This window comes from Sprattus sprattus, assembly GCF_963457725.1.
Source record: "Sprattus sprattus genome assembly, chromosome: 5".
In the NCBI taxonomy this organism is placed as follows: domain Eukaryota; kingdom Metazoa; phylum Chordata; class Actinopteri; order Clupeiformes; family Clupeidae; genus Sprattus; species Sprattus sprattus.
This window is the reverse complement of record NC_137924.1, coordinates 30,580,663-30,603,366: the sequence shown is the minus strand read 5'-3', so window position 1 is coordinate 30,603,366 and position 22,704 is coordinate 30,580,663. Positions and strand designations below refer to the sequence as shown.

At 45.6% G+C, this 22,704-nt stretch overlaps 1 protein-coding gene across 1 annotated transcript in view; it reads right to left on the bottom strand.

The window, feature by feature from the left end:
• Nucleotides 1-22,704, bottom strand: part of ubr3 (ubiquitin protein ligase E3 component n-recognin 3) — a 65,845-nt gene that overhangs the window by 36,835 nt on the left and 6,306 nt on the right. Inside the window, exons 8-24 of the mRNA XM_080838834.1 lie at nucleotides 22,220-22,448; nucleotides 19,802-19,981; nucleotides 16,908-17,041; nucleotides 16,248-16,334; nucleotides 16,014-16,079; nucleotides 15,663-15,752; nucleotides 15,259-15,387; nucleotides 11,963-12,015; nucleotides 11,552-11,685; nucleotides 11,178-11,263; nucleotides 10,453-10,594; nucleotides 7,250-7,346; nucleotides 5,006-5,174; nucleotides 4,663-4,764; nucleotides 3,576-3,746; nucleotides 3,207-3,239; nucleotides 1,462-1,952 (exon numbers count right to left, since the gene is read on the bottom strand). Of these exons, the coding sequence (XP_080694960.1) occupies nucleotides 1,462-1,952; nucleotides 3,207-3,239; nucleotides 3,576-3,746; nucleotides 4,663-4,764; nucleotides 5,006-5,174; nucleotides 7,250-7,346; nucleotides 10,453-10,594; nucleotides 11,178-11,263; nucleotides 11,552-11,685; nucleotides 11,963-12,015; nucleotides 15,259-15,387; nucleotides 15,663-15,752; nucleotides 16,014-16,079; nucleotides 16,248-16,334; nucleotides 16,908-17,041; nucleotides 19,802-19,981; nucleotides 22,220-22,448 (2,393 nt within the window). The remainder of the gene's footprint in view (nucleotides 1-1,461; nucleotides 1,953-3,206; nucleotides 3,240-3,575; nucleotides 3,747-4,662; nucleotides 4,765-5,005; nucleotides 5,175-7,249; nucleotides 7,347-10,452; nucleotides 10,595-11,177; nucleotides 11,264-11,551; nucleotides 11,686-11,962; nucleotides 12,016-15,258; nucleotides 15,388-15,662; nucleotides 15,753-16,013; nucleotides 16,080-16,247; nucleotides 16,335-16,907; nucleotides 17,042-19,801; nucleotides 19,982-22,219; nucleotides 22,449-22,704) is intronic.

Genomic DNA, 22,704 nt, shown 5'->3' with positions numbered 1-22,704 from the left:
TGTGCTACAGTGAGCCCTCATGCAGAGTTGGCTACGGCACACTTCACACCTCCACACTAGGGTTGACAACCTGACAAGACTGCAGTCAGTCAACTTTCTCCTTCCCTCTGCCTCCTGCTTTCATTCCATTTCTGTTGCCCTCTCCATCCCTATTTCTTTTCATCGTTCCCTCTATCTCGCTATCTCTCTCCCTGTCTCCGTCTGTCTCTTTCCCTGCATCTGTCTCCATCTCTCTCTTTCCCCACATCTGTCTCTGTGTCTGTCTTTCCCCACATCTGTCTCCGTCTCTCTCTTTCCCCACATCTGTCTCCGTCTCTCTCTTTCCTTGTCTTTGTCTTTCTGTCGATCTCTGTCGGCCTCTCTCTGTCGCTCTCTCATTGTGTGATGAAGTTAGTCAATGGTTTAATGAACAAACCCACATCTAAGCCTCTCTCTATTTCTCCATCACTTCCTGTGTGTCCATCCCTCCTGGCTCTCTCTCTCCTCTTTCTCTCTTTTGCAATAGTGAGGTAGGAGGACAGCAGGAGTATGTTTCAACAACAGGGCCACAGCTCGCAGTCTCGTTATCTCTCCACCTCCCTCTCACTCTCTCACTCTCAATTTCTTTATCCCTCGCTCTGTATTTCCCTTACTCCTTCTGTCTCCCTAAGCCATTCCATCTCTCTCTCTCTCTCTCTCTCTCTCTCCCTCTCCCGTCTTTATTACCCTCTTCCGTTTTTAATCCCTCCTTTCATGGCCACAATCATGACAACAGCCCATAATGAACTGACAGGCAGAGGGGGAAAAAGAGAGGGAAGAATGGAGAGAGAGAGCAAAAAACGAGCTGCAATCTTCTGTCTGTTTGTGACTGCAGTCAATATTGCCTCCCTGTACGAACAGATAGAGGAGGTGATGACTGTGGCTCAGAGACCACCTCCATCTCCTTTAGGCACCGGAAGAGGGAAGAGAGAGAGAGAGAGAGAGAGAGAGAGGAGAGACATGGACAAGGCTTCATCTTCCCATGGTCAGTTAAACATTAGCTGCCATGTACACATATATCTCTCTCTTTCTCTCTCTGCCTCTCCCTTCCTCCTTCAGCTGGGGATAACTTGAATGTGGAGAGGTGAAATATATATGGGTTTCAAGCTTGTGGCCAATAAATAAAATACTGCATTTGCAGAAATAGTATTCTGATTTGCATCTGTTGAAGGAACGGTAAAACCCTGGCTGTCTCTTTGTCTGTCGGTCTCTCCCTCTCCTTGTGTCTCTCTCACTCTCACTCTGTCTCACTCTGTCTAACTGTCTTAGTCTGTCTCACCCTGTTTCACAGTCTTAGTCTCTTTTACTCAGTCTCACAGTCTTAGTCTCTCTCACTCAGTCTCACAGTCTTAGTCTGTCTCACAGTCTTAGTCTCCACATCTCTTCCACTCTATTATATCAACCAGTTTACCAACCCACCACCCCCCCCACCCCCCCACCCACCTCTCCTCCTTGTCCATGCTCTTCTTGTCTGCAGGGCTGTTCTTCTTGGGTGGCACCGGCGGGCACGTGTTGCCGCAGATGTCCTGAATGCAGCGCCGACTCAACCTGCTCCGCGCCACCGCTTTGCCCAGGATGCGCTGGATGGCCGTCAGCCCGTCGCCGTGGGCAACGGTGCTGGGGTCGGCGCCCTCCAGGCCGGACACAGAGAGGGTGGCAGTGCCACGCGCCGACAGCTTCTGGTGCAGCTTGACCAGCAGGGACAGCATGCTCTCGCGCACCTCCAGGATCTCGGTGACCAGCTGCGGGGTCGAGGCTGCGGCGGCAGCGGCTGCGGCGGCAGAGGCGGTGCCCGGCGGCAGCCAGCGGGCAGAGGAGCTCTTGGGGCGCGTGACGGGGGCTGCTGCGGCCTCACGGTTGCTGCTGTTGATAATCTCCTGGAACTTACGCCTCCTCTCCGCCACCAGGCTGAAGAGCTGAGCCTCACGCAGGTTCTGATGGGGGACACACACACACACAATTATAGGCATGCGCGCGCCCACAAACACACACACACACACACACACACACACACACACACACACAGGAAATATACTGATAACAAACGGACATCTAGAGAGGCATGTCTGCATGCATGCATGTGCACAAACCCCCCCCCACACACACACACACACATAGAAGAGAGGCTGCATTACGTCGCACTTAGAGTGGGTGACGACAATAATTTCAATAACACACACACACACACACACACACAAACAAAAATGCGCACAAAAACACGCACACAAAAAACACACAGAGGAGCATAAATCACTTCCTGTCTGTGTGTCCTCTGTCACTGCCTGTGTGCAGAGAGGGGCCATAACTCGACCAATCAAAACGGCTCCATCAAAGAGCCACTTAAAAAGCCATTAGAGAGCGCCAGGCCTTCAGAGGCTCATCAGCGGCTGAGGTGGCCCAGCCTCGTGCTCCGTGTCTGGGGGAGAGGAAAGATGAAGGATGCCTGGAGCTCGGGGCTGGCCTGACCCAAACAGCAAACCTGTTAAATAAACATCCATCACGGGGCCTCGGACCAGCCGGCATCCATCACAGGGACGGGGACGGGCATAAACAGGGGACGAACCGCTCGTTTAGTTCAACAGGCTCATCATACACACATACACACACCGACTGGCACATGCACACACACACACACACACACACACACACACACACCCCGACTGACACCTGCACACACACACACCCAAACACACGTACACTCACACAGCGTATCCAAGGCTTAATTAGTTGCATTACCAAGACACAGGCTGTCAGAACATACTGCACACACATATGTAAACTAAAGCAGGCGGCAATTCTCAGATTGACATATCATCTCTCGCTCGGTCTTACAAACAAACACACACACACACACACACACACACACACACACACACACACACACACACACACACACACACACACACACACACACACACACACACACACACACACACACACACACACACACACACACACACACACACACACACACACACACACACACACACACACACACACACTGAGAGAGAAGCGTAATCAAATTCAAGCCAACACCAAAGAGACTAACATAGCAGGCCATCCTACAGGGAGAAGCTAACCGTAGGATACAGACAGCAATCACAACTTTCTGATCATGTTGAACACCACACAGAAAACCCAAAGCGCACACACACACACGCACACACGCACACACCCACACAGCTAACCTCTCTCCAATTCCCTGAGAGTCCGCGAGAGTGCTGTGAAAGTGAGGCAACACCTTGAGAATTAAGAGCAACACCGACAGATTCCGACGGCACAAACATAAAAATCACTGACAGGTTTGCTTGGCATTCAGGTTATCTTGGCTTAATACTGCTCCACTGATGTAAACACATATCGCCCAGATAAACAAATAGGGACATTGCTATTGTAAGAGTGTGAGTGTGAGTGTGAGTGTGAGTGCGAGTGTGAGTGTGAGTGTGAGTGTGAATGTGTGTGTATATATATATATGTGTGTGTATATGTGTGTGTATATGTGTGTGTAGATGTGTGTGTGTGTGTGTGTTTGTGTGTGTGAGAGTGTGTTCCCTCACCTGGCTGGGCGGGGAGCCCTCTGTGCTGGTGCTGGGCGGAGGCTCTCTCCGGACCTCCGGGGCGCTCTCTGGCACACGCACGCGCACAAAGTTGATGACGTGGTGCAGGTTAGAGAGGAGACTGCTGCCAGGAAACCAGCTGTCATGGCAATGCTCCTCTATACAGGGCTCCTGATGGAGGGATGGAGAGAGAGAGAGAGAGAGAGAGAGAGAGAGAGAGAGAGAGAGAGAGAGAGAGAGAGAAATGATTGACACATCTGAATCCCTGAAGACTTTGTACAGTTTGAGGAAAAACAACCTTTTCTTAAACCTATAATTGCCAGCTATTGCTGGTTCCCTGACTAAAGGACAGCTAACTAGTAGTGTATTGGGTGGTTCCCTGACTAAAGGACAGCTAACTAGTAGTGTATTGAGTGGTTCCAAGACTAAGGGACAGCTAACTAGTAGTGTATTGGCTGGTTCCAAGACTAAGGGACAGCTAACTAGTAGTGTATTGAGTGGTTCCCTGACTAAAGGACAGCTAACTAGTATTTAATTGATTGGTTCCCAGACTGATTGACAGCTAACTAGTAGTGTATTGGGTGGTTCCCTGACTGATAGACAGCTAACTAGTAGAATATTTAGTGGTTCCCTGACTGATAGACAGCTAACTAGTAGTGTATTGGGTGGTTCCATGACTAAGGGACAGCTAACTAGTAGAATATTTAGTGGTTCCCTGACTGATAGACAGCTAACTAGTAGTGTATTGAGTGGTTCCCTGACTAAAGGACAGCTAACTAGTATTTAATTGATTGGTTCCCAGACTGATTGACAGCTAACTAGTAGTGTATTGGGTGGTTCCCTGACTGATAGACAGCTAACTAGTAGAATATTTAGTGGTTCCCTGACTGATAGACAGCTAACTAGTAGTGTATTGGGTGGTTCCATGACTAAGGGACAGCTAACTAGTAGTGTATTGGGTGGTTCCCTGACTGATAGACAGCTAACTAGTAGTGTATTGGGTGGTTCCAAGACTAAAGGACAGCTAACTCATACTGAATTGATGTGCATGTTCTATGCAAACGCCTCAAAGGCAAGCCAGCTGTACCTCGTCCTCCTCATCCTGGAACTGGTTGTCCAACCCCAGCTCAATCAGGTACAGGACCATGCACAGGACGTGCTCCGACATGTTGGGATGGTCCATCCAGATCTGGAGACACAAACAAACAAACACAGACATAGATGTATAAACAAACACAAACATAGATGTATAAACACACACACAGAAAGACACACACATATACACACACACACTGAATACAGAGGTTTAGACACTATTTAGACGCTATACTACACTTTGATCCCCTGCAAAATGTCTTGGCCTTGTTCTCCATGGTCAAATGCCCCTCAATGACATACCAAAGGGAGAGTGAAAAGAAATATCACCCTACCTTGTAGAGGAGTGTGAAGATGACGATGTGGAGGGTTTTGCAGTGAAGCAGGCGGATTAAGCCCTTATAGCATCCGTGCAGAGGGGTCCTCTCCTTGTAAGGTGGCCACGGATTGCCAGAGACATTTCCTGGCCACGGATTGCCTGAGACATTTCCTGAATGTTTCAAACTATAAGAACAGAAAAAATGGTCAGGATAGGGCTGAGATTAGCAAACAACACACACACAGATGCCAAATGTGCATGTACACACAAACACAAAGATACGTCAGGTGTACAAACATAACAGGATTTGCTTGACAAAAACTTTAAAGCGGCATCATGGATTCACACAGACAAGCCCATCACACTCACAAAAGCATAGAGGTCGTTCTAAGTTTTCAAATGTGTTTTGTAATTGGCTTTGGGTAAGCGTCCACATCTGCTCCTAAGTCAGAGTAAAGCCTGCGCTGCTGTCTGCAGTAAAGCCTGCGATGCGGTCTGGCAATATGCTCCACCACTGACAATATGCTTTAACACTGACAATATGCTCCAACACTGACAATATGCTCCAACACTGACAATATGCTCCAACACTGACAATATGCTCCAACACTGACAATATGCTCCAACACTGACAATATGCTTTAACACTGACAATATGCTCCAACACTGACAATATGCTCCAACACTGACAATATGCTCCAACACTGAAAATATGCTCCAACACTGAAAATATGCTCCAACACTGACAATATGCTCCAACACTGACAATATGCTCCAACACTGACAATATGCTCCAACACTGACAATATGCTCCAACACTGACTATATGCTTTAACACTGACAATATGCTTTAACACTGAAAATATGCTTTAACACTGACAATATGCTTCAACACTGACAATATGCTCTACCACTGACAATATGCTCCAACACTGACAATATGCTCCAACACTGACAATATGCTCCAACACTGACAATATGCTTTAACACTGACAACATGCTCCAACACTGACAATATTTTCCAACACTGACAATATGCTTTAACACTGACAATATGCTCCAACACTGACAATATGCTCCAACACTGACAATATGCTTTAACACTGACAATATGCTCCAACACTGACAATATGCTCAAACACTAACAATATGCTCAAACACTGACAATATGCTCTAACACTGACAATATGCTCTAACACTGACAATATGCTCCAGCACTGACACACTCAGACTGACAATATGCTCCAACACTCCGCATCTGTTCCAAGTCAGTGATTTTGCGTGTTTGATTTCCTGATTTGGGCAAGTTGATGTTGTTCCCCACAGATGGCCCTGCTGCAGGGGATGACTTAATCTCACAGGGCTTTGCCCCGGACTCATGGTCACCCTTTCTGCTAGGGACAAAATAACCATTTCAATCTGCAGACAGACAGACAGACAGACAGACAGACAGACAGAGAGAGAGACAGACAGACACACACATGCGCACTCTCAAACAATCACACACACATACCACTCCCCTGCCCTCTGGTAGTGGGTTGAGAGAGAGGCCTGATGTATTGATCATCTGTGACAGGGCACTAATAGCCCATCAGGACGATGTCAGTCACCCTGGGGCCTCAACCCCTGTAGCTCTCCATGAGCTCCAGTGTAAACACTGACCCTGTGCTGACACTTAGACAGGAGGAGCAGGAGCAGGAACACACACACACACACACACACACACACACACACACACACACACACACACACACACACACACACACACACACACACACACACGCAATATCTAGTCACTGGGGAACACACACTCCCACATACACTCCAATTAGATACCCGGTCACAGACACACTGCCCTGCAATACCTACAGTCAACTCCCACATGCACTCCACTTACATAGCCGATCACAAAAAACACACACACAAACACACAGACACAGACACAGACACAGGCACAGACACAGACACAGACACAGACACAGACACAGACACAGACACAGACACAGACAGACACAGGCACAGGCACAGGCACAGGCTCAGGCTCAGGCTCAGACACACACACACACACAATTTGAATACATTATAACATTCACATCAGACCACGAGACATTCACAGCGCATAGACACTCACACACACTCACACACACACACACACACACACTATTTGAAAACATTATAACATTCACATCAGACCATGAGACATTCACAGCGCATAGACACTCACACACACACACACACACACCACAAGGAGTGCACTCACAATGCAGCATATCTGTCCATGGCTGACTGCACATCCCTCCTGTAGACAGTCCTGAGGATCACCATGATGGGGTCAAACTCCTTCTCCCACACCTTGGCTGCAGAGGACACACATAAACACACAATCTGTTAAGTTTATGAACACACACAAACACACACACACACACACACACACACACACACACACACACACACACCAACATAGTCCTGAGGATCATAACGATGGGTTCAAACTCCTTCCCCCACACCTCGGCTATAAAAAACGAGGACAGACACACACACACACACACACACACACACACACACACACACACACACACACACACACACACACACACACACACACACACACACACACACACACACACACACACCTATCACCAGGTGGTGTTCAGCATTATGGACTTGTAAAGGGCTACAAGGCATCCATAGAAGTGGAAACACCATCTTTACGGTCTTTACTAGATTTGACAGAGGCGTCTGACATGCTGTGTCATTCAACAAAAACAGTGCAAGGCTGCCCCCAAGTGGTGGGAGACAGAAACAGCATCCTCCCATCAGTACTGGAGAGCTGTGCTTAATGGATGTTGGGACAGCAAAGGAAGAGAACTCAGCAAGAGTAGAAGAGTAAAACCCAGCGACACGCTTCAGTGCACACATACTGCGTCCAATTACATTAAGCCTTCAGCAGCACATTTTAGAACTGATATCTGAACACAATATCGCTTCTCTTTTAGTCCATTACGTCCATTGTGAGGAGGCAAGCCTTGATGGGGACAGACATACATTACAGGTATGCCTGGTCTCTTGAGCACCACCATTCATAAAGACAATTCAGGCACAACACTGGGGGTACTCAATGGGGGAAGAACCATAACTGAAAGAACAAGAACCCAGAACCAGGTGCTGCATTTAAATTAGCCTTAGACCTAAACGGGTAAAATCATATCTGTGCCTATGTAACATATGTACTGTGTTATAACCTGTGCCGGTCACATATTCACTTTGTTATAACCTGTGCCTATGTAGCATATGTACTGTGTCATAACCTGTGCCTACGTAGCATATGTACTGTGTTATAACCTGTACCTATGTAACATGTGCCGTTTGTTCCAATAGCATACCAGTCATCATGTCTAAGTAGCTTGTCTGTCTAAGATACTAAATTGGTCGTAAAATACAGTCAAGACGACTTGTCAAAGCAAGAAATAATGATTTCTGCTTGAAAAAACTATTTTGTGCTTTAAAACGAGCTCCCATCAAAGAATCATCCATTTGCAGCAATTACCAACTGTGCAGCTTTTCAGCTTGACTGGCTCTTCACTTAAAAGGTCTTGCATGATTTGGAGCGACGCTTAGAGTCTCCGTCTGGTTGGAGGATAACATTGACTATAATCAAGTGCCTTCCACAGGCTATGGCTTGGCAAAAGGAATCATGGTTAAAAAAAAAAAAGTGATAGCCTTCCCTGTTAAATATTCCTTTTACTTGGTACAAATTGCATCGTTAACCAGCATATTTCATCATTGTTCCTCTACCATGCTTAAGGAATGGTATCAAGCACTCCTTCAGCATCTATTTATCTATTCATAGCAGATCTTCAATCATCATCCACCCAGTATCTGTATCTCTTACAGCCATTTTAGTCTTTTTCTTTCATAGGCCAGTCTTGGATACCACTTTTTGAAACTCTGCCATCATTCCAGGGGCGCTTCACTGCTGCTGATGAGACTGATGTTTTATGGGTACTGTATTAGAAAGCTGCTTGCTCAAACTAGATGATTCTGATGTTCTTATCCACCTGCAGTTATGCACCGTGACCTCTGACCTACACCGCCTCTCTATGCATCCTAGTTTAAACACATCTTTGGAAGACCTCTTCCGTTTCTTGCCAATTCCTTGCATAACAGCCTTACTGTCTTAGAAGAATAACAGACTGATGTGTTTCTGAAGAAAGCTTTATCTTTTTTTACCATTTAAAAACCAGAATCAATTCCCAAAGTGGCCCAGAGAAGGCTGGTTTTATGGTTCCCCCAAACAGTGCAACAAACTTAATTGCAAAGGGTTTCCTAATGATACATTAAGGATCAAAAGGGTTTTCTAATTATACATTTAGGATCAAAAGGGTTTTCTAATGTTACATTTAGGATCAAAAGAGTTTTCTAATGATACATTTAGGATCAAAGGGGTTTTCTAATGTTACATTTAGGATCAAAAGAGTTTTCTAATGATACATTTAGGATCAAAAGGGTTTTCTAATGTTACATTTAGGGTCAAAAGGGTTTTCTAATGATACATTTAGGATCAAAAGGGTTTTTTAATGTTACATTATGGATCAAAAGGGTTTTTTAATGTTACATTATGGATCAAAATGGTTTTCCAATGATTCATTTAGGATCAAAAGAGTTTTCTAATGATACATTTAGGGTCAAAAGGGTTTTCTAATGATACATTTAGGATCAAAAGGGTTTTTTAATGTTACATTATGGATCAAAAGGGTTTTTTAATGATACATTTAGGGTCAAAAGGGTTTTCTAATGATACATTTAGGATCAAAAGGGTTTTTTAATGTTACATTATGGATCAAAATGGTTTTCCAATGATACATTTAGGATCAAGAGGGTTTTCTTATGATTGTTTAGGATTTGATAACATAACGTACCACTAAAACACAGTGGTGGTGGCAGAACACGATCCTTTCAGGCCTGTGTAGTTATCCCATTCAAAAGCAGCTATTTCAATCCCAGTCATTTCCAACATTATACACGCACACATTGCATTCGGTAAACACTGTATCCGTTTTTAACACTGTCTGTTAAATCACTGACAATCAAACAAACAAAACAAAACACACAGAGACACCATTCTGTAGGTTTTCATACCAGGATGTACATAGCCTCTCTCTCTCTCTCTCACACACACACACACACACACACACACACACACACCACACACACCACACACACCACACACACCACACACACCACACACACCACACACACCACACACACACACACCACACACACCACACACACACACACACACACACACACACACACACACACACACACACACACACACACACACACACACACACACACACACACACACACACACACACACACAGCCATTTTTTTGCACACCCAATCAACTCCCTCTTTGACCCAAACACACACACACACACACTCTTCTGACAGGGGCCGTACCTTTGGGCGTGTACATGCCCTGTTGCATGGAACCTCCAGGCTCAAACACAGGGGCCTTGAAGTCGGCCACTGCAGACAGCATGTCCTCAAAGCTGCAGCTGCCCGGGACTATGCCACTCTTTGGATTAGGGTTCTCAGGGATCTGAGGACAAAACGGTCAAGGAAAAAACACATACACACAGACACAGACACACACACAGATACATACACACACACACAGACACATACGTCACACACACACAGATACACACACACACACACAGATACACACACAGATACATACATACACACACACACACACACACACACACACACACACACACACACACACCCAGATAAACACAAACTCGCACCCACAATCTGATACCCACACACAGCCTCAAGTGTCCATATGTACACACATTATATAAAACAGAGATTATAAAACAGATTATAAGACTATATGCCACTTCCCTACTTTTGGCCGAAGAAGAGACACATTGGAGGAGTAAAGCCCTCTAAGAGATGAAGTACTTAAACAGCCATGTAGTGAATGGCCTGTATTGTTTGAGGAAACCCTGACCACTTACACACACACAGGCTCACACAGGCTCATACAGGCTCACAGGCTCACACACACACACACACACACACACACACACACGTTGAGAGAGGTGTCAAATAAAGCCCTTCCACCTGGCTCCTGATGGCATGGTCAACTGAGAGGAGCTGGAACAGAAGGATACGAGGTCGAGCAGGGAGCTGTGGGTGCGGTCGTTCATACATAGCTGTGACACCATCTCAGCCCGCAGGATCTCATCATCCGCCATGCCTGACAGAGCCAGGGGGAAACAGAGGAACGTGGAGAAGAGAGGAGGGAGGAAGACGCAGAGAGAAGGAATTAGAGGGCTTTAGTTTGAAAATAAGCTAATATTTATGCTAATATGCCTTGTGTCTGCAGTAGTGCCAGTGTCCCATTAAGGGTTTATGCAGATGTGGACTCCTCTCCCAGGTATCTGTGCAGGAGCGTGTACCTGCACCCACCTGACCTCTCCAAGTGTCTGTTAGGGATGTGTTCTACCTAGGTGAATGTGTGTGTGTGTGTGTGCTCCTGTCCTACCTAGGTGTATGCGCAAGCTGCAGAGGATGACCAGGAACGTGAGGGCTCCCTCAAGCATGGGCCGCTCCTGCTCAGAGTCCAGCACTGTGTTCTGGTGCTGGGAGGCCATGGTCAACAGGTCCACCACTTTAAACCTAGACAGACACACACACACACACACACACACACACACACACACACACACACACACACACACACACACACACACACACACACACACACACACACACACACACACACACACACACACACACACACACAGATACACACACAGACACACACACACACACACACACACACACACACACAAAGAGATGCTTTAGATCCATTACAGGGAAGATGAGTGTCATTCATTTCTACATGCAACAGGCATGTAGTCAGTAAAAATTGTGATTTTTGTATTTGTCATACCTTTCAAAAACTGAGGAAATAAAGTAATCGGGATCCAGCCGAGATGCACACACCTGAAAAGACATTCAGAAGAAATAAACCTCTAGCATTGCAGTAGTGATTCAATAGTAACACAAGCAGTACTCAAGCAGTCAGTGAAACCTGAACCAACAGCGGAATCAGAACTGGAACAAACTACAACAACAACAACATTAATATCAACACAGAATTAAAAGTAGATTTCCTTTGTGAAATCAATACAATTGTTATTGAGTGCCCATGTTCTGTTCCGTTTATATTTCTGCTCATATTTCTATGCTTTCCAGCACATTTGATTCTCTACAGGGGGGGATTTATTACAGAGTGGAGTCTACATATCTGTCTCTCAAGCTCTATACAGTCCTGCTCACCATTATTGGCACCCCTAGTGAATATGAGCAAACAGGCTATGAAAAAATATGTCTTTGCTGTTTATCCTTTTGGTCTTCCACTCAAAATATTCATAAAAATCTTACCTTTTAATTGAGGTAAAATAATTGAGAAAAAAAGTTTTTTTGACATTAAATAAATATTATTCTTTAAAACATGTGTGCCACAGTTATTGGCACCCCTTAATTAAATGTTTTGTGCAGCCTCCCTTTGCCAAGATAACAGCTCTGAGTCTTCTCCTATAATGCGTGATAAGGTTGGTGAAAACATGGCACGGGATCTGACACCATTCTTACATACAGTATCTCTCCAGATCCTTCAGATTCTGAGGTCAACGCTTGGAGACTCGGCTTCAGCTCATTCCACAGATTTTCTATGGGGTTTAGGTCGGGGGACTGTAATGGCCATGGCAAAACCTTTATTCTGCCGACGGTGAACCATTTTTGTGTTGATTTTGAGGTATGCTTCGGATCATTGTCCTGCTGGAAGTTCCAACCATGGCCCATTTTAAGCTTACTTGAGGGGGCTGTTAGGTTTTCATTTAATATCGGCTGGTATTTGATGGAGTCCATGATACCATGTATCCTAGCAAGATGTCCAGGGCCTTTGGAAGAAAAACAGCACCACAACATCAAAGATCCGCCACCATACTTCACAGTGGGTATGGGGTGCTTTTCTGTATGGCTATCTTTCTGTCTACGCCAAACCCACCTTTGTTATTTTTGCCAAAAAGCTTTATTTTGGCCTCATCTGACCATTTAACTCAGTCCCATTGAACGTCTGACTTCCGTTTGGCAAACTGTAGGCACTTTAGTTTGTTGTTGTTGACAGCAGAGGCTTTTTTCTGGCAACCCTCCAAAACAACCTTTGGTGTTGTAGGTGGCGTCTGATGGTAGTTTTGGAGACTTTCTGACCCCAAGACTCAACTAATGTCTGCAATTCTCCACCTTTGATCCTTGGAGATTATTTTGCCAGTCGAACCATCCTCCTCACGGTGCGTGGGGTCAATGTACACACACGTCGTCTTTCAGGCTGATTCTAAACATCTCCTGACACTTTAAACTTCTTTATTATTTCCATGAGAGTGGAAATGGGTATTTTCAACTGGTACGAGATTTTCTTGTGTCCATTTCTTGATTTGTGCAGCTCAACAACTTTTCATCGCACATCGTCACTGTGTTCTTGGGTCTTTCCCATTGTGATGAATGACTAATGGGATTTGGCCTGTGTCATATTTGTACGTCAGTGGACCAGGAAGTCATGGTTAACCTCTTATGAGTTCATAATTAAACAGGTGAACTTAAAAATGTAAAACATGACTGGAAATATACTTCAGTTAGATTTCAATTATAAGATTTTTCTAGGGGTGCCAATAATAGTGGCACACATGGCTTTGGGAAAAATATTTATTTAATCTCAACCGTTATTTTTTATTACAATAATTTAACTTCAATGAAAAGGTAAGATTTTTTTTGAATATTTTGAGTGAAACACCAAGAGGATAAACAGCACAGACACATTTTTTCATACCCTGTTTGCTCATATTCACTAGGGGTGCCAATAATGGTGAGCAGGACTGTATGAGGAATGTGGTGTGTGTGGTGTGTGTGTGTGGTGTGTGTGTGTGCACAGTGTGTGTGTACATGGTGTGTGTGTGTGGGGTGTGTGCAGTGTGTGTTTGTGCACAGTGTGTGTGTGTGTGTGTGTGTGTGTACAGTGAGTGTGTGTGTGTTTGTGTGTGTACAGTGTGTGTTTCTACAGTGTGTGTGTGTGTGTATGTGTGTGTACAGTGTGTGTGTGTACAGTGTGTGTGTGTACAGTGTGTGTGTGTGTACAGTGTGTGTGTGTACAGTGTGTGTGTGTACAGTGTGTGTGGTGTGTCCCTTCTCTCTGGCGCCCTTGTTGTCATCTCTACACACCTGACTTTTCGCTTTCCCTGTTTTGACAATGATCAGATGGGTGTAGTGTTCCACCAGGAGGGCTTGTGAACAGCTGCCCGTCCATGAACCCGTCCATGCCATATCCACCATACATATTTATACCCTCATTAAATCAGGAATAACACCCCAGCCTTTTGAAGTCTTTATTTGAACCGTTTAAACATGTTGGCCTTTGGTACGGGCTGTGTACGTGGCAGTGGTTTTTGTCAACACTGGCATCAACTGTGGCATGACCAGTAATTATCAGCAGTGATACCAATAGCAGTAATAACAGTGAGGTAGTGCAACTGTTGTAGTAAGGGTGTAGTATTAAGCAGAAGTATAGCGGTCAGTGTTACCAAGATTGAAATACTACCCTCTACTACCACCACCATCAATAGTGCTATTAACAGGACGGCATAAACAGTAGTGGTAGATCATAATAGTCAGAGTAACAGTGTGATATGGTGGCAGGATTTAAATATTAGCAGCATGTTAATAATAGTAGTATGAACTGTACAGTATTAACAGCAGTCAGCACTAGTCATAGTAACAGGGGGGATTGTGGGAGTTGTACTGGCAGGGCAGTTGTCACACTGGCAGTGACTGTCACGCTAACACTGATGGGAACAGGGGAATAATAAGACTGATACTTTAAAAGTGATACGCTAAGAGCACCGTAAGAGTGATACTTTAAGAGCACTGTAAGAGTGATATGTTAAGAGCACCGTAAGAGTGATACTTTAAGAGTGATACTTTAAGAGCACTGTAAGAGTGATACTTTAAGAGTGATACTTTAAGAGCACTGTAAGAGTGATACTTTAAGAGCACTGCAAAAGTGATACTTTAAGAGCACCGTAAAAGTGATACTTTAAGAGTGATACTTTAAAAGCCCTGTAAGAGTGATACTTTAAGAGCACTGTAAAAGTCTCCACAAACAGCCTAGAGGTGTCAGTGATGATCCCTCACCTGGAGCAGGTAGATGTCAGGGTCGATCATGGAGTTGCAGAAGTGGGACTGGACATAGGTCATGGCCTGGCCTTTGATCTGCAGGCCGTTCCTCACCCACATGTTACTGTGGATCTCAGACAGGCTCACCTGCATAAACACCACAACAAAGAAAAGCAGTGGTCAGCGCTGTCTTATACAGCAGTCCCACCACACCACACACCACACCACACCACACCACACCACAACACACCACAACACACCACAACACACCACATAAAACATTTTGTTCTGCTTTAGGTTGCTTTTAACTGAGTGAATCAGCATCTCAAGGAAGTCCAAGGCTAAAGCTCTGGACAGATAGGTAGACATGGGGAAAGGCAGGAAGAAGTCAGGGCCACTCAGTGAGAGCTGGGCTTCCCTACCTGAATCTGAAGAGGATGGACCATGATCTTCATCAGCATCTCTTGGTCAGGAAGCAGGCTGTCTAGATCCAACCCTTGGCACTTCACCGCCTGGGCAGACACACGGACGGACATCAGCATCAGTGCAACACTACAACGCCTCATCTCCACACAGGCGTGTACATGTCAGTCCACAAACAGCCCATAATAATCTGATCTTCACCACTACTTCAGAGAGTGCTTGTGTGAAAGAGGTAATTTTACAGAAGTCAGATGAAAGAGGAGCAACAGATACAGTTTGTCTGTCTCTCTCTTACTCTCTCATGTTTAACTATGTTAGCAGCACAGGGACAGCTAAGAAACCTCACATACCTTGCTAAGGAACATGGCGTAGTATCGGTGCAGAGGTAAGTGAAACGTCACCTGATTGGGTGCAGGCTGAAACAGGAAGAGGATATAAACCAATCAGGAATTATCTAACTGCCAGCGACTACCACTATGAGGAGGGCGTAAGTGTCTCTGTTAGCACAGGAGAGACCACCTACACCTCTCAGTGATGTACACTTGTTATACATAATTTTTTAAGTAATTCTGTGTTTCTATTACCTCGTCCACGAAGCCAATGTTATCAAACCAGACCTGAAGGGCTTCCAGGCAGTAGCGCACCACTGTCTTGGTGTAGTCTTGCGTCTCCTGTTGGTCAGAGATGAAAACCAGCTAGGTGAGAACCACATTGGCGGCTTCATCTGCATACATAGCTGGATGTGAACCTTTAGTTCACATGAATTTATAAAATGGGAAAAAAATGTCTGTGTAAGTCTGAAAATGATGGTTAATTTCTATAATGTACTGCAGATTGTGGAAGCCAAAGAAGACCTATGGAAAAACAATGAATTGCAATGGATTGAAAAGAGGAAGATAAGAAGATCGACATATCTTAAGGAAACAATATGTGGACAAGTAAAAATCAGGGTCAGGAAAACTGCATTGTGGGATATGATATGCAAACCTGAGAGGTTGAGTGGTGACGCAATGTGAAATGCATGCTGGGATATTTGAGGAGCCATGGGAGGTTGAGTGGTGACACAAGATGAGATGCATCCTGGGATATTTGAGTAGCCATGGGAGGTTGAGTGCTGATGCAAGGTGAAATGCATGCTGGGATTTTTGAGGAGCTATGTGAGCTTGAGTGGTGACGCAAGGTGAAATGCATACTGGGACATTTGGTTGATTGGTGGCGCGTGTTGGAGTGGAGGAGGGTCTCACTTTGACTTTGCAGTGTGTGAGCAGACCCCACATGGGTTGGGCACAGGCCTCCAGCTCGGCTGCGAATGCTGCGTAGTACGTCTGCGACTCAAACTCCACATGCTCATTCAGCTCCCGCTTGTTCAGGTTCATACCTGCAGGATGCAACACGCACACGCACACACACACACAGACACACACACACACACACACACACAGAAACACACACACACAGACGCACACACACACACAGAGACACACACAGACACAGAAACACACACACACAGACACACACACACAAAGAGAGACACACACACACAAGGTCAGTCTGGGAGCACAGCCAGAGCAACACTTCAGAGCTCATTTCTGTCAGTTCAGCATGGCCGCTCTTCCAGCTCGTGGTATCAGGCCATTTAACATTAGAAGCTTCTCATCAAGGAGGAGAAGAATGCCAGGATGAGAAGACAGAAAAGGAATAAGAAAACATACAATGCATTATAAACTACATATATTGTGTGTACAGTGGCTTACAAAAGTATTTAACCCCCTGGAAGTCATCACCATTACATAAGATACTTACACATTATTACCCAATCAATATTTATAATTAGATTATATAAATCATAAATGCATACAATGCATAGATTAAAACATTTATTCAATTTCAAAGAATTCAAATAAACATTAGTGATCAGCTGAGGATGGATCCAAACTAGCAAGTCCTGACAGACTGCATGAGACCATAGGGACTAATGAGGGTGCATGAGACGAGAGATAAAACTTAAACATCAGAGTGGATCCGTCCTCAGCTGATCAAACTAGCAGCTCCAGACAGACTGGATGAGATTGTAGTAGACAGTAGTGATGTGTGAGGGTCTCGTCAGTGAGACAGTAGTAGACAGTAGTGATGTGTGAGGGTCTCGTCAGTGAGACAGTAGTAGACAGTAGTGATGTGTGAGGGTCTCGTCAGTGAGACAGTAGTGATGTTTTAGGGTGTCGTGTGTGTGAGGGTCTCGTCAGTGAGACCGTAGTAGACAGTAGTGATGTGTGAGGGTCTCGTCAGTGAGACCGTAGTAGACAGTAGTGATGTGTGAGGGTCTCGTCAGTGAGACCGTAGTAGACAGTAGTGATGTGTGAGGGTCTCGTCAGTGAGACAGTAGTAGACAGTAGTGATGTGTGAGGGTCTCGTCAGTAAGACAGTAGTGATGTGTGAGGGTCTCGTCAGTAAGACAGTAGTAATGTGTGATGGTCTGGTGTGTGAGGGTCTCGTCAGTGAGATCGTAGTAGACAGTAGTGATGTGTGAGGGTCTCGTCAGTGAGACAGTAGTAGACAGTAGTCTCGTCAGTGAAAGGGGATACTGCGGTCTACTTCGGTTGGAGCCCGGGGCTATTCTTAGGGCGGGGTCGGAAGGGTGACATACATAGGCAATAAAGGCACTGGTGTGCAGTGGAGGTGTGGTGTGGTGTGGTGTGGTGTGGTGTGGTGTGGTGCGGTGCGGTGCGGTGCGGTGCGGTGCTGTGCGGTGCGGTGCGGTGCGGTGCTGTGTGGTGTGGTGTGCCAACAGTCTCCCCCCACCCTGCTGCAAACTGTGTGTCCCTCAAATCCCTCTGGGCTTTACTGAGCGGTTTGTGTGTGTGTGTGTGTGTGTGTGTGTGTGTGTGTTGTTTTAAAAAGGCCAGTACAGTAAATCAGTCACGGTCTATTTGTTGCACCATGCACCTTATGATTCACTGGATGACTGCGCGCGCTCGCCCACTCATGCTCACGCTCACACTCTCTCTCTCTCTCTCTCTCTCTCTCTGTGTCTGTGTCTCTCTCACACACACACACACACACACACACACACACACACACACACACACACACACACGCTCTCACACACGCGCTCACACGCGCTCACACACGCTCACACACGCTCACACACGCTCACACACGCTCACACACGCTCTCACACACGCTCTCACACACGCTCTCACACACGCTCTCACACACGCTCTCACACACGCTCTCACACACACACACGCACACAAGCACACACGCTCACACGCTCACACACACACACACACACACACAGGTTGTCAGAGACAGTGACAGGATCTACAGTGGCAGTGTGACAGAAATGGAAAAGGAGGGACCAAGGGGATTATGAGGTCTTGCTCTCTCTCTCCCTCACTCACTCTCTCCCACTGTCTCCCTCTTCCTCTTCCTGACACTTTCTCCTCCTGTCACTTTCTCTTCCTATCACTTTCTCCTACTCTCACTTTCTCTTTCTTGTCTTTCTCCCCTCTCTCTCTCCCTCTCTCTCACGCCCTCTACCTCTACTTGTTTTTACAGAACACATCTGACAGTCCGAATCAGAATTGCAAATTAAGTGATCCTCATTGTGACGTGTGGCAAATTCTGAAATCTTATTCTACCTTCCAACGGTCACACAATAACTTGTGACATCATGACATCATGACATCTGCTGGGCATCTGGTGAGATGACCACAAGCTCGAGTTGCTCAGCAAATATGAAGCCAATATCACACAAAGTTGTGACAAAATGGTTCCCACTAAATACGACCTTTCTCCACACACACAGATCATTTTTGAATGCTGACCACCACGTGTGTTTTGTCCATAAATATATGGGTACACACATGTGTGTATAAATGAATGGATATGAGCATTTTTCCTGCACAAAAAATACAAATACACATGTGTGAGTGTGCTCTGGGTGTGTAAGTGTGAGTTCATGCAAGTGTACGTGTTGAGACGTTGGAGTGTGTGTGTGTGTGTGTGTGTGTGTGTGTGTGTGTGTGTGTGTGTGTGTGTGTGTGTGTGTGTGTGTGTGTGTGTGTGTGTGTGTGTGTGTGTGTGAGTGTGTGAGTGTGTGTGTGTGTGTGTGTGTGTGTGTGTGTCCTTGACTGACCTTGAAAGAAGGACACAAAGCTCATCCACAACATGAGCAGAGAGTGATCCTCCAGGAACTTCTTGGCAACACTTTGGTGTGAGAGAATGTTAATGAAGTCACTAACTAAAGGCCAGTAGGTGTTGTTCTTCAGAAGAGCTTCGCCGCAGTTTACCACCACGTGGTGGCTATTCTCCTCATCTGGGGAGAGAAGAGAGGGGAGGAGAGGAAGACAGCAGGAGAGGAGGACAGTATGAAAAAGAGACAGAAAAGAGAACAAACATTTTGAGATTAGATCAACAATTCAATCAAAACGTGCGCCTTTTCATTCATTATATTTCAGAATTGATTTTTCATTTACTTTTCTTCCTGCTTTTAAGAACAGTCACAACCTGAATGGCCTTTTCATTAATTAAAAAAAAAAAAAGTACTACTGCATACCCTTTGATCTTAGCAAGACCAGATGAGTCAGTATTAGCTCATCTACTGGTCTGGCAAGTTTCAAGGGTTTTATGACACTAAAGCCTTTAATAAATCAGTCAGTAAGAAGTGCTACACTGCACACATCCTTATCCCCACTAATTTAGTGTCAGCAGCACATCCACTGAGGACTCTGGAGTTACTGAGGAGACACAGAATAAAGAAGAGGACCTTCAGGCCCCATGTCTAGCCGTTGAGGAAAAACACAAGCTTCAGGAAGCTCACTGCACTTTTTAATCATGTACTACTAGATAAGCTAAAAAGAAAGACCGAAACCACTCCACCGCTAATCACACACACACACACACACACACACACACAGACTTAGACACAGACACAGACACAGACACAGACACAGACACAGACACAGACACAGACACAGACACAGACACAGACACAGACACACTTGTTAGTCATTAAGGAGACACTGGCTAACACCCAGCCAGTTGCTAAGTCCCTCTCACAGCTGTTGTGGGCCTGGCAGTTCATTGGGTTTCAGAGCTCTGGCGAATCAATACAACACAACACTTCAGCTGGCAGCGTGAAGCGTGAAGTGTGACCCAAAGTAACATGACCTGGGCCACCCCGGAGGGTCCAAAATGAAATGATGCCTTCAATGCGATACCACGGAGGGCCCAGGAGAGGGCTAGAGAGAGCAGTAAATATCACATTAAACTTATGTACTCTCTCCTCTTACTCATTCTAATAGCCATATCGTGAGTGTGTTTCATCACTCCTGGACTCAGCTCAAACTCCAAAGTCTGCTTTTTGCCTTTTTCTGACTGATATGAACATCAAATCACCCAGGATGCTTTGGGCAGTCTTCCACCAGCTTCCTCCCTCTCCATTCCTATGCTAATAGGGTATCTGCTCTGCAGTGTGCCGAGCGCTTTTCTTTTTCAAATCAGTCCTAATGCTGCTGCACTTCTCAGATGAGAGAACATGCTCCTGATAGCAGACACTCTTCTTGTGCCCTCACAACTGTCCCCGTCAGGCTGGACTGTTGCTTCTGCCGATGGCGGACTGACCTGCATAGATATGCATGGACATGCATCTATGCGTGAGATGTCATTCAGGGGGTCACCTCTATGTGCTGATGTTTTTACCATGTAGCCTTCAGAGCTTTTCCTCCTTCTCAAACTGTTACGACAAAAGTTGTCAGTTGTCTACAAATATGCATGCATGCTTTATTGTATGAATGTATTGCTGAATGTATAGGTTAATGTATGAACGTACATATGCATGCATGTACAAGACTCCAGGAATGTATAAATGCATGTGTCTATAAAAGCATTCATGAATGAGAATATGAACAGCGTTCACTCCCCAGAGCAGCTCCCTACTCCTAATCCCTCACTCTTAAACTCCATATAAGGCAACACAGGGCACAGGATGTACGAGTGACTGACTTAATGAGTGACCGACTGAGTGAATATGAAAATAAACAGTCCTGCTTCCCCCTTACTGTTCCTTCCTCCTTTGCATTCCCTCACTTTAAATCCTCTCCCCCTTCTCCTCATCCTCATCCTCATCCCCCTGTCTCTTAGCCTGCAGCTCGCTCAGTATGAGGCAACTCTCCATCATGAATGAATGAATGAATGAATGAATGAATGAATGAATGAATGAATGAATGAATGACTGAATGTGTAACATGACCAAGGTTCCTTCCCCATACGTTGCCTCCTTCCTACCCTCCCACACCCCACAGCTCCCCCATACAAGTCAGCTCTCCATCATGTTGAGCTGCACAGCGGACATGACATGTGTGTGAATGAATGAATGGATGAATGAATGAATGAATGAATGAATGAATATGTAACAAAACCAGGGCTCTTTCCCCACAAGTTTTCCCCTCCCTCTCTTGATCTCTCTGAATGAATGAATGAATGAATGAATATTAACAGGGCTCACTCACTTACTCACTCACTCCATCCATCCCTCCATCCTCTCGTCACTCACCCTGCAGCTCGCTCCGTATAAGGCAGCTCTCCATCATGTAGAGCAGCACAGTGACCATGACGTCCAGCAGCTGGCACTCCTCTGTGACGTGACGCGCCAGCTCCTCGTTGCTGAAGAGCTGCACGCTGATGTGCACGATGCGGTTGGACATGGTGTCCGACTCCTGGCTCTTCATCAGCGTCTTCATGATGAAGGCGTAGTGCTGCACAAATGTCTTGGTGAACGTGATCTGGGTTAGGAGGAGAGAGGGACAGAAGAAGAGAGAGGGAGGGAGAGAAAGAGAGAGACAGACAGACAGACAGAAAAAGTGAAAGAAAAACAGTTAGTCGAACTGTTAAGGAGCACTAGTGCTGTTGAAGTCATCTGTGATTCTTTTCGAACACTGATGGGGTCTTACGGAGTGTGGCGTGGTACAGTTTGGGGTGTTTACAGATATGATGCATAGAATACACACAAGTTATGGGCAACGTTGGTCCGTGTCAAAA